Source organism: Agrilus planipennis, unplaced genomic scaffold (genome assembly GCF_000699045.2).
Source record: "Agrilus planipennis isolate EAB-ADULT unplaced genomic scaffold, Apla_2.0 scaffold143, whole genome shotgun sequence".
NCBI classification, from domain to species: domain Eukaryota; kingdom Metazoa; phylum Arthropoda; class Insecta; order Coleoptera; family Buprestidae; genus Agrilus; species Agrilus planipennis.
In genome coordinates, this window is record NW_020438887.1 from 690843 (window position 1) to 703334 (window position 12492).

The 12492-nt window shown below is 30.5% G+C and overlaps 3 protein-coding genes across 12 annotated transcripts in view; 1 reads left to right on the forward strand and 2 right to left on the reverse strand.

Annotated features, from left to right (window-relative positions):
- Window positions 1-2006, forward strand: part of LOC108737426 (sodium/potassium-transporting ATPase subunit beta-like) — a 3077-nt gene extending 1071 nt beyond the window's left edge. For 7 of the 8 annotated variants that reach the window (XR_003232595.1, XR_003232589.1, XR_003232590.1 and 4 more), the window contains 6 exons: window positions 5-109; window positions 398-564; window positions 622-714; window positions 788-950; window positions 1694-1870; window positions 1921-2006. Coding sequence is in view for 1 of the 8 variants with exons in the window: in XM_025981685.1 (XP_025837470.1) it covers window positions 5-109; window positions 398-564; window positions 622-714; window positions 788-950; window positions 1921-1964 (572 nt within the window). In the remaining 7 variants the exon portion in view is untranslated. The remainder of the gene's footprint in view (window positions 1-4; window positions 110-397; window positions 565-621; window positions 715-787; window positions 951-1693; window positions 1871-1920) is intronic. The other variant, XM_025981685.1, reaches the window with a different exon arrangement.
- LOC108737424 (queuine tRNA-ribosyltransferase accessory subunit 2) overlaps window positions 1-4152 on the reverse strand; it is a 5567-nt gene extending 1415 nt beyond the window's left edge. The window contains exons 1-6 of one of the 3 annotated variants that reach the window (XM_025981684.1): window positions 3889-4152; window positions 3520-3661; window positions 2866-3341; window positions 2609-2808; window positions 2367-2492; window positions 1865-2085 (exon numbers count right to left, since the gene is read on the reverse strand). In XM_025981684.1, coding sequence (XP_025837469.1) covers window positions 1917-2085; window positions 2367-2492; window positions 2609-2808; window positions 2866-3341; window positions 3520-3661; window positions 3889-3990 — 1215 coding nt within the window. In that variant the 5' untranslated portion in view covers window positions 3991-4152 and the 3' untranslated portion in view covers window positions 1865-1916. Of the gene's footprint in view, window positions 1-1835; window positions 2086-2366; window positions 2493-2608; window positions 2809-2865; window positions 3342-3519; window positions 3662-3870 lie in introns of those variants that run through there. The other 2 variants (XM_025981683.1, XM_018470261.1) reach the window with 2 other exon arrangements.
- A 2034-nt stretch (window positions 4153-6186) lies between these two features.
- Window positions 6187-12492, reverse strand: part of LOC108737440 (sodium/potassium-transporting ATPase subunit beta-1) — a 31600-nt gene continuing 25294 nt past the window's right edge. Inside the window, exons 4-6 of the mRNA XM_018470284.2 lie at window positions 11713-11811; window positions 11465-11642; window positions 6187-7149 (exon numbers count right to left, since the gene is read on the reverse strand). Coding sequence (XP_018325786.1) covers window positions 7037-7149; window positions 11465-11642; window positions 11713-11811 — 390 coding nt within the window. The 3' untranslated portion in view covers window positions 6187-7036. The remainder of the gene's footprint in view (window positions 7150-11464; window positions 11643-11712; window positions 11812-12492) is intronic.

Below are 12492 nucleotides of genomic sequence, written 5' to 3' on the forward strand. Positions count from 1 at the left end.
GTAGGATTTACTTTTCTTCCTAACAAATATCCTGAAATGCCCCTTATATGGTATTATAATGGTATTGAAAGTAGTGTTCATTCGAAAACAGTTAACGATTTTTTTGAAGGTACGGTTTTAATGCAGTCACATGCGACTTTTATTCATGTCAGTAGTTATTCTAACAATAAACAAGTTGTTAATTATAACGATTTCGAAAACTAATTATTTCTTTAATCCATTGCGTTAAAATGAATAATAAGCATTATTTCGTTTTGAACCACAATTTCCGGATATCTCACCTTTTTCTTGGGAATTATATTATATGTTGGACAAATAATTTCATTTTTCTTGTATTATTTCCAAAACTTTTGTTTGCGCGATATTATTGAAAAATGAAAAACCGTATTTCATGCAGTCTATGACGATGCAGTCTCAAAAAATGCAGACAATTATGTGGATTGTGAAAAAGAAAACCCTAAAGATCACAATAAGAGTTGCATCTTTAGAAGAGATGCTTTAGGTCCATGTGCTCAACCAACTTATGGTTCAAAGTCACCCTGTATTTATTTAAAACTAAACAAAGTATGTTAATTAACCACTATCTTTTAGGAAAACTATTTATTCTGATTTCTGTTATAGCATCCGGGTTGGGTACCAAAATATTATGGTGCTTTACCTGATAAAATGCCAGAAGAACTTAAAAAACTAATAAAGGCTTCCACAAACAGAAAGGTCCGATTTAGTTTTTCTATTTAATATGTCAGATAAAGTTAAAAAAATAAAGCTCCTCCTGTTTTCTTTGAAGAAAATATGGGTTTACTGTCACCCTAATAAACCAGCTGATGAAGATCATTTAGGGAATATCAGTTACTATCCCAATCAAGAAATTCAAGAATACTACTTCCCTTTTAATTTTCAAAAATATTATTTAAGTCCTGTAGTAGCAGTTCAAATAAATGATGTTGAGCGTAAGTTTGCATAAGGAGGAACTGGAACGAAGTAAAGATAGAGGTAGCTATTTTAAATTCAGGAGAGAAATAAAATACTATACCCGTTATCACGAATTTATAACTAATCATGTTACAGTATTATTCACCTCATTAGACACTTCTAATTCTCAATATTAATGATTAAAAATATTACGAAAAAGCAACTCTAAAAACAGAATTAAAAAAAAAATAATAAAGTGAAAACTGAATAAAATAATAGCAAATATCACAAAAGTTTTGCTAGGATAATCTTCATTATTAAAATTGAAAAAATTTAAAAAAGTTCTTTAAGCAAAAGAAAATAAAGTGGGTATTAATAAGTTACCGTTAAGCGTATGTTCCATGAACAATTACATTATCTAATATAGATTATTTTTATGCTCACATTCTAATTACTTATTCCGGTTCCTCCTTACCTAATCCATTTTACGAATTATACTAAAAGGTGACTATCGAAATCTCTATATGGTGGCACTGGTATGAGAGTTAGTGTTTGAGTATATCCAAAAGATACCATATCACTGAGAGCATCTTCAATACACTGACTAGCTAAGTTTAAATTCGACAGAACATATACCATTTGTGTATTATCTCAGTCACTCTTTACAGGCCAATTTCGGTAGTCTCCTTTACCTGTTTCCATTTAATTTAATTTTTAAGTTATTTTCCTAATTAAATTAAATTATTGCTAAGATTAATTAATGAATTTTTTAAATTTTTAGCGGGTTATCTAAGTGTTGTAAGGTGTTCAGTGTGGGCTGATAACATTGCACCTAAATTCCAATCTGTTTTGATTTCATTTTATATCGGATCCCCAAAATAATCAGTGTCAAGTAAAGATAATAGTAAATAACGTATTTGAAGTACAAAAAAAAAAACAAAATGTATTTTACCTTACGGTAAATAACCACTGCAATAAAATATATAATACTTCAGTAAATAATTTTAGCTTTCGGCGGCGATTACAGAGGTATCACTACTCGTTCTGGATGAGATTTTCTTTTCAAATTCTCTGAACTCTTTGGCTATTTTAGTTTGGTATTCTGGTAATGTGTTCTCTTTTATACACTCACGAATTTTTTCAAAGAAGCGAAGATAATGATGAACATTGTGACTGAAATTGATAAAAAGCAATTTTTAACCAACAACATCATTTGCTGTTAATGTTATGCAGAATCATTTATAATTATTATTGTGGACGTTATTAATATATAGAATTCTTGTTTAATAAAGTTTTAAAATAATAATACTTTTTGAAGTTATTTTTTAATAACAAAATATTTTTTCTCATTTTGTTTAATTTAATAAACGGTGAAATAAGCTTTCACTATTAAACTATTAAAAAAAAACTATTAGACAACTATTATGGTCCAATAATGTTCTTAATATACATACATGGTCAGTAATATTGGTCCTAGCAACTCTTGCACTGCGAGTAAATGATGAATGTATCCTCTGGTGTGTTTGGTACATGCTAAGCATGTACAATTCGGTAAAATTGGTTTAAAATCATCGGCATACCTAAATAAAAAATCAAATGAAAGAGTAAGACAAATCTCCACTAGAAATAAATGCAACAATAAATATAAATTAAAAATTAGAATCATTAATGTATGATAAAGTCAAATGTAGCTTACTGTGATTCTCGCAAATTAATTTCGAATTTTTGTAACTTATCATCTGTTCCTAATGAAAACGTTAAAGCTGCTGATCGCTCAGTTACAATATAACAGTAAGATGTGTCGAAAATATCAATACCACATCCTACTAAGTGTAGAACCATTAGTGGATTCCAGCATCCTTGAACTATCCTAACTTTATCAACTGGAAGATTTTCCTGGAATCAATTTCATCATACAATTTATTTATTGCTATTAAACTAACTATACATTACAGTGACATATTTAACGACAGGTTTGACTTCATCAAATGGAATAAATTCTACTTCTGGTCCATTATTATGAAGTCCATCAATAACGTAGCCTCCAACATTTTCATTACTGGTGACCGCATCAAGACATCTTTTCCTTTCTCTAATACTATAGCCACCTGTTACACTCGCAATCACAAATGTATCTTTTAATATTTCAGATTTTGTATGCCTTTCCATGCATTTGTTGTAAAACTTTATTGTATTATCAACTGACTTGATAATTCGTTTATTTAAACTTGCAACATTAGTGTCACTATCAGTTAACATACAATACATATCTGGCTTATAATTCTCAATAAGATCCATGTACTTATCTGCATTTATCATAACTTTTCCACCTCTAGTCCATATAGGTATATTATCTTTAACATGGTGCCCTGATTGGGTCAATTCACCTGGGTCTTGGACGGTCATATATGATAAACAATCCTTCATTCCTTAAAATAAAAAGTAGTTAGTTAATACTTCTATATTTATAAAGGAAGAACAGTTAAAGAATGGTCTTAATCATTATTGAAACAACCACACATGGATCATATATAAAGTTAAAGGAAAATTAGTAAATTAGATAACATTTAGTGATTTTGCATATTTTGTCAATATAAATACACCTACCTACAAAACTTGCAATATTTCCTTCAAACTGGGACATAGCCTGGTGGAAACTATAAGTACTTGTAAGTGGAATTTGGATAATTTCTTGATTCTTAGAGATCATTTTAAATACTTCATGGGTAATATGGGGTAGGCTTCCTCCCTGGAAAAGCGCATTTTTCTTATAAGTTCATATATTGCAAAAATCCCAAGCATAAAACATATTTAAAAAAGGAATCAAAAATATGTAAACAATGAAAGTTGGAAATAAATTAAATATGTAATGCCAAATTCAAGAATAAAATATGTATATATATATGTAATGTTTAAAAGTATTAAAAATATTTTGTAGATGTAAGAAAATGTAGGTACCCTTGTGTACAACAATACCATTGGAGTTTGAAATCGAAAACTTGAAGGGCTATCATTACTGCAATATAGTTTTCCTAAACGGGGAGCACTTTTTACCGAGGTTTTTACAGAAAATTTCATTTCTATATTTTAAAATAAAAGCACCATATTTTTAGTTATCACTTTTTGCATTGGTTCATAAATTAATTATTAAAAATAGTCAAATGTCAACGAAAATTGCAATAAATGCAATTTTGTAGATTTTATATTTAGGTTATGGATTAAGCACGGAGGTTAGGTTCATTATATCCATAGATAATTATTATTGTATTATACCATAGCACGACATTGCTTTTTCATATTATTTCAAAAATACTTTATTCGAAATATGGTCGACTTTAAGTAGCAGGAAATTAATGTTACTGAAAATTTCAGCCTTTTTGAAATGTTTGTGTAATTACACGTACGTTAATTGACGGCCATGTGAATTCATCCATTGTTGGCGTTTTCGGCCATTTTACTTTAATTGTTGCCGTATTGCTACCACACAGATATGAGAGATATTGCCACCGTAGAGATAATATTCTAATAATATCAATAGATACCTATCATCTCTATGGTTGTCGGCCATTCTTTTTTAATTTTTGCTATATATATTTGCGATTATACTTATTGTTACAGTCGTCAGCCATTGTAATTTTGTAATTGTTGCAACATTACGATTATTTCGGCCATTATACTTTAATTAGCATATTGTTTAATTATTAAAATACTTTAAGCAAGATTTAATTTGAATGTATCATAAGTAGGTTACAACCAAATATTAAAAAAAAATGTTCTGAAAACGGCAATGCTTTATTTCAATAGAACTGAAATATAGGCAAAAAAATAATGTTTTATAAAAAATAAATTTTCACAATAAATATGTATCTGGATTCAAATTATTCGGAAGTAATTTTGTAATAACGTAAACCAATAGTAGCTACATTTTACAATGAATATTAAATACAGCCCTTGTTAGTTTAAATATTATTTTTTAATTACGATTTTTGCAAAATTTACTGAAGCAGAAACATCACTTATCTCTACCAACATAGTTTTTATTTTTATTACATCAACACTTCCAAATATACTATATCTAAATATAGCAAAAACGCGTGTTTTGCGCACCCCGTGGATTTATTGTTTACTTTTGTCCGCGCTCTTTTGCGGTGGCTAATTAAGCATGGCAAAACAGACCGGAAAATATCGTAGTTTATAATTAAAGGCAAAAACATTGCAACTACTATATGATTATTAATAATCACTTTCAAAAGCTAAAACTATATCTAATTCACCACAGCTACAAAAATAAATAATAATTACTATTTTAAAGCTTAGAATAGTCATCACCAACATTTTAGTTTTGAAATTATATGATATTTTTTAAACATGATACTTTTCATTTTTACATGTTATTTACAAAGGGTTTTATTGTAATAGTTACAAATAGTGTAATTTGTCGGTTATTAAATTCTGAATATAAAACGGCAGTATTCTGTCATATTAAGTAATTTTGCACTGGTTTCAAATATATAATAATTTAATTCACTAATCTACAGCACAACTTGTTAATTTTATAAAGATTCATTTTTTTTTCTTACTTTAATTATTTGTTTTTATACATTTATATTTGTATGTGTTTGATGTTGCAAGCCTATTATTTCGTTTGGAAAAACTGGTATTTGTATAAGTTATTATTAAATATATATTAGATACATATAAAGATAAAGTCGAAATATGAACTTCATACAGTTCAAACTGGAAACTACTGTTAATAAATTTTTGTTTTGTATAGACAATATAAAGGTTTCATATATTTTAAAATTCGTAACAAGTCACTTTTAAAAGTTTTCAAAAGTTTATTAATAAATTTCGTTTACCGGTTAAAAGATAAAATAGTATTGACCTAATATGTCTCACATTTAGGCTACATAAATGGTGTTCACTCCCTATGTGAAAAGCAACCTTATCTTGCCAGAGAAAAAACGTCGTTCAGTATAAACTTTAAGTTTATCATTAGGGCAAGTCTTAAAATAGTAGGTGTTTTTAAAACTCAAACTTTTTTACACGTTTGTAACACTCTACCAATCGGTAAGTGCGTAAATTTTGTGATTGCGACGGAAATGCGTAACCGGAAATACGAAGGTAGAGGCGCGGGCTATTCAATCGATGCAACTTACAGTTGACGTTTGAATAGAGGGAGAATATGAAGAAAAATAAGGCACAGCCGTCAACCGTTTGATCTGGTAACGTTGAACGTATTGAACAACATGAAATTCTGAAATTATTTTCCTCATTGTTGTACATCATTGACGACTATTGTAAGACCTGTTCTTTTTTTTTATTTCTCGTAAGGTAATGTCTCTGTTCACACATCGCATCTTATCATCTTTGCCTTTTTAAACGCTTAATTAATTGTATTTATAAGTGTATATGTACCTAGTTTTATTTATCGGTGATGTTGTAAACATTGTCACTAACATAATAATAAATAATGGACATCAGATCTTTCAGTTGTATGTAATATGGTATACTGGCAGTGTACTTTTTTTTAGAATTGTCCAGTCTTAGATGTAATAAACAAAAACAGCGTTTATCAACTATGTAATGTCGGTAGATTGCTTTTTATAAATAGCAGGAGATATTGTGTAATGAAAAAAAATTCCCATTATAAATTAAATAATTTTCTGGTGCGGAATTAAAAATGATGTCAATTCTTTTACGTTAACAGTACTTTGTAACTAATGATTTGCATATTTACTATTGTTTTTCTATTTGTTTGTTAAATTCATTTTATTGCTATTTTGGCATTTTATATTGTTCGTCCTGATTTATGTTTGAAACGTCATTTTTTCTTTCGTTGTACTGTATTTATCCACTCCGTAATAAGTCATTTAGGAAGACTTTTTGTTTATAAAATTTACCTTACCTTTTCTCAGTACATACTTAATACTTTCCAATGCGTTTCATTTTAAATACAAATACGTACAGATAATTTTAAAAGTTTGTCAGCTGATTGAAAAAAGGGACATAACGTACAGGATAAATAAGAGTTGGAAACTAAATAAACAAAATAAGTACTAATACCAATCACAATAGAAAACAATAAAACAACAACTTTCTTATTATAAAAAAAAAACGCACTTTAGACATCCCTCATTAATTCGAAATGAATAGAGCCCTCCCTTTGAAGATTACTACTGCGATAGTTGATGTTTTTCGCCCAAGCTCTGCATTCGATGTTGATAAGTACATTTGCTGTAACAAAAAGTTGTTTCTCCTTTAGATTTAATAAAGAATTGATTAAAAATATAATTAACCAATCTTTTATGGAAGCCAATAAGGAAAAGGAGAGATACATTGGTAGCACATCTTCACAGATATTTCAGAAGTACAAACAGGACTAAAGAGGGGAAGAAGAAGAGCAAGATTTTTGTTCGCAATTAGTTAGAAATGTAGGATGTTCCAAATGTCACATGTATATATGTACAACGTAGAGGTAAAAAACATCTTACTTGAACCTATATGTTATAACTTCTGAAGTAATTTTCTGGAAAAGAAACAAAACTCGTTTTCGAAAATAGTTCGATGCCACTACTAGGTAACACTTTAAATGTGTTCTATAAACATTTGTTTACCTTTACACTTTTTAGTTGCACATTAATATCGTAATAAAAATTTAATTATCTTAAGAACGCTAAAGACATGTCAGTTTGATGAAGGCCCTTATCATACAAGATTAATGTTTACTAATTTCGTATTCAGGCTTTTGTGTTATCCACTCAACCAATTTTGTCTAAAAATAAAGACTAAGGAGGTATCAACAAACGTGATAAATTAAGTAAACGGGGTCGTTCGATAGGATCGTCCTTTTTTCTTTTTTAATTGAAACATTGAACTTATATCAGAAAGTTGATTTGTAATAGAAACTTGCATGATTTTTTCTAAGGAATAATTGGTCCATTTCGATTTGGACCAGTAAAAGAAAGGACTTTTTCCCATTAATAGTAATACTTACATTAAATGTTCTATAAAAATCTGTTTACCAAATTTACACCTTTTTTGTTGCGCACTAATACCGTAATAAAAATTTAATTATCTTAAGAACGCTAAAGACATGCCAGTTTGATGAAGGCCCTTATCATACAAGATTAATGTTTGCTAATTTTGTATTCACGCTTTTGTGTTGTCCACTCAATCAATTTTGTCTAAAAATAGAGACTAAGCAAGTATCACCAAAAGCGATAAATTGAGTAAACAGGGTGGTTCGATACGATCCTCCTTTTTTTTAATTAGAACGTTTAACTTCTGATATCAAAAAGCTGGTTTATAGTGATAGAAACTTGCATTGATTTTTTCTGCGGGAATAACCGGTTTATATCGGTTTGAACTAGTAATTCGAAGGGCTTTTTCCCGACAGTACAACGGTACGAGAGGAAATATTGATTTTTCATAGGATTCTTCCATGTGGAAGGTAGTTGAAGTTTCTTGGAGCTTTGTATCTCAAAGGAAATGCCATTGTAAATTGACCACTCCCTGTCGGTGGCACTTCGCAACAGTCATTTGATAAAGCGAATTAGGCCAGTAAATGAACTTTGTATCCGGAAAATGTGGAAAATTCTCGTTTCAATTTTTCTGTGTCAAAACTATTTCATTAACTTATACAGGGAGTTTATGAAAATGTCTGTATGTTATGGTAAACGTTATTAATGTATAATTGTTAATTTTTATACATAATCACCCCTAAGTTTTAGCCAATGTGATGAATTCTGAAGGTGAATATTGCTCTAAACAAAAGAAAGTACGTGACTTGGATAACACTTACTTCGTTTGTGTTGCCTTTACCTACCGGAATCTTAGGATCCTAACCAATTTGTCAGTTGATTTGATAAATATTCAGGAATTCATCACAACTACCAATTATACTGGTGATTACAAACATAATAATAATCGTCTATTATGTATGCATAGTCAAATCACATTTGCCGTAATATATACATACATATACATGAAGTGACTATTTATAATTCCGACGCAATTCTATTTTTTCAGTCATTTCTTATTTGTATGCTATTAAGAGACAGACGACTCATGGAAAATGTATGTCTGTCCGCCTGTTTGTACGGGTTAATCTTCGAAATGTGGAGCTTTACAGACATAAAGAGAAGGTTGTTAGGAGTTGTCTAAACAACTTTTTTTAAATTGATTTTTGTACAAATTAACAATTGCGTTTATAATAGAGATGCACCGGATAGTGACTTTGCCGGGCACCGGATAACCGTGTACCCGGCATTAGCTGTAATTCTTAGTTCAACGGGAGGCTTGAGTTTAAAGTGTTGAAACAAGCCTACACTGTTTTTACACATTAAAAGTTTGGAAGGTGACATAATCATACTAATAAGTTATACTCAAAGAAAACCTGATACATCAAGGAGGGACAGAAACACAGAAACTGTCTGATTATACTGATGTTCACGAATAAGGGAACACAAGAACTACATCGAAATAAGAAGAAATAATTTAGAACAATAATCAATAAATAACCGACAAACGATCTATCTCCGTACAATTTTAATTACTAATTTTAGTAAACTCTTCTCTGCTAGAATTACTCGAACTCTTTATCGTAATAATTTTCAGATCGGCGGGTACCGGATCCAAATCGGGTGGCCGGCCCATCTCTAATTTATTATAAGCAATTAGAAAAAGTTTTACGCAGATCAAAAAACGCAGCTAAAAGTTAGCATACAATAAATGCATAAGTATTCAAAAAACAAGTAGGCACGTACTTTTATCCTTATCAAAACAAAACGATATAATTAGTTCTCTATTGTGTCGATTTTTAAACAGATATTTTATGTAGTGTAGGTAATTGTCAATGAAAGTTTAACAATGTTGAGGCACTTTGAAATTAAATGAAATATTTTATTAATATTGTTTTCTATTTACTAAGAAGGGCGTAAGAAACTGTTTTTATTGTCACAGTTGCTAGGTGTATCATTTGCATCATCATCACAATTCTGTCTGACCTTATTAACTATCCATTATTTGGGTGTATTTATTTATATTTAATGCAAACAAAGCATTTAACCACATTTTAGACAATAAGCAACTCTTCTTTGGTTTGGATTTCATTTGATATCAGACGTACTTGATAATTTTTTTTAAACTAAACTAAGTTACTTAAATACGAAAGCAGAAAATTATTTATTGTTAATCCTTCTTTCTCTATTGTGTTTTGGACTTCGATGTTCCCATACATACGTTTGTATCTATGTATATACCTACGTGCATTTAGCAAGTAACATAGGGTTGGAAAAAGGGGCTACAAATGAGGATATCAAAATTTAAAGGCTGAGTATAGTAACGTATGAAAGAGTTTAATTTTGGTTTAATTTATTTATCTTTGTGACCAAAAATACCTTTTTCGTCTTCCGATTTTCGAAATTTGCAGAATAGGGGGGGGGGAGATGTTGAGGATGACCTGAAACTAAACAAGTGTTTTTCTATAGGGGAAAAAGTGCCTCCACTACTACTTAAAAACACTTGTTTAGTGTTTTACAAGGCAATTTCTATCCTCACCATCGTTTATCCTTCATAGTGGGGGGCTACTATCATTTTCACAAATACGTTTTTCGATTTTCACTCCCTATACCACCACATCTTCGCTCCCAATTTGTTTGAATTGTGACCTTGAAGTAATCTGCGCGAAGATAGAAAGAATACACAGTAGGCGTGAGCAAGACAGAAATAGTTGAAACAAGCTTGAACGAGCCGAGCTCTCGATTGGCGGTCGTAGGAGATCGGCTAGAACTATACAGTACTAGGCGAAAATGTTTAGCAATTTTTTAAAATAAAAAATGTATATAAATAAACAATAGAGAACAAAGAAAAAGTTTTATAGGTGTGTAGAGCGTTAAGTTAACTCACTTGTTATTATTTTTGGCTAAATATGCTTGTAAATAAAGCATATTTTTAAATTTTAACGAGGCAGTTTAAATAATTTTGCAAATGGTACTGTACACTTTTGTCTAGCTCTCCCTCGATGATAGGTGAAGAAATGAGCTACGCAGACAAAAATGATTGAATTTGGAATTATGCTACGGCGCATCCTAATAAAGGGAAAGGACATATCTCCAACTTGTTGAAACGAACAGTAGTGTTCAACAAGGTCACATTCTCTTCCCACCTTCGTTGCTCTCTTCGGAGAGAGGGGGGTCCCATCAGAAGTATTATAGATATGGAGGATGTTATGAATTGTTAGAATTGAGAAGGAATTGGAAAGATTGGAACATAGGGCGTTATGGAAGCCAATAAAAAGTAGAGGAAGACATCTTCCCAGGTATAAAGGGCTAGTTAGACATATTAGAAGCAGAAACAGGAGTTAAGGGGTGTGGGTTGCCCTAGTTTATGAAAAATGTAAAGCTCGCTCAAATTAGGAAGTGGAAGTTCGTGACTAACCAGTTTTTGTGCTGAAGATGTTATGATGACGATATTGATGATGATGTTAACAAATTGGGATTTGTTGCTTCTGTACATTCCGGATACAATGAAGGCAATAAAATTTACTTACGTTTTGGATTGTTCAATTTAACTGCAATCAGAGGGCTGAGGTAACCTGGTTCGTTTGTATACGGATAAAAATAGCTCGGAAACCCGCGAGTTGGGTAGTATTCAAAGGTAAAAATATTCTCTTTGTCGGCAGGAAATTCACCATAGCAACTTATCCACACTTGTTTTAATTTTTCTTTCTGTAAAGTATAGAAAACAAAAAAAGAATAGCTTTTTCTCTTGTACATACGTAAGCATGTAAATTATTACCGAATTGGCATTATTCTTAATATACTCCACAAGGTCACTTGGCATATCGTCTGGTAAATTGTCCGGATCGCTGTAATATTCTGGTTGCCAACCATAAATCTGAAAAGAAGAAACACTTTTTTGTTTTCTTATTTTTTAAAAATCATAAACCGACAACTAATTTAATAATGGGTCAATAAATAACTGCTTTTTTTAATTTTTATTGCTGACGTGATTTCCGTTCAAGAATAAGCGTTGCCGGGGAAAAAGCAAGATTATTTATGCGTTGTCCATTGCATCATATATGATAATTACCCGGCAAACTGATCTACAATATCTAATTTCGTGTTCTCATTTTTTCAATGTCACTTCAAAGATATTTACTTACTTGCGTAAGTACTACCGATTACTACGTACTTATATATGTATTTTTCCGGTAAGAACAGATAATACTACTTGTTCGTAGATAGTTGGAAATCTTAGTAAAATATACGTAAATATAATTGTTTAACAGTACCTTACAGGGGTGAAAGGTAACTGCAGACTCGAGTGGTAAAAGGAAACAATTAAGTACGTATTTATATTTTGACTTCAAATATACTTTAAGGGTTTAAATTAACGTGTTAAAGAATAGGCGTATTGGCGGCCGATTGAAGGGGGCAGGATGAAGAACATTTTCTCCCCAAGAGAAAAATCGAAGTAAGAAATTTGCTTCTGAATATAAAAAACATAATAGTAAATAAATTCCTTCATTTTAACGAAAAAAAAAAAAAGAAAAACGAACTAAAGTGACTATGTTTC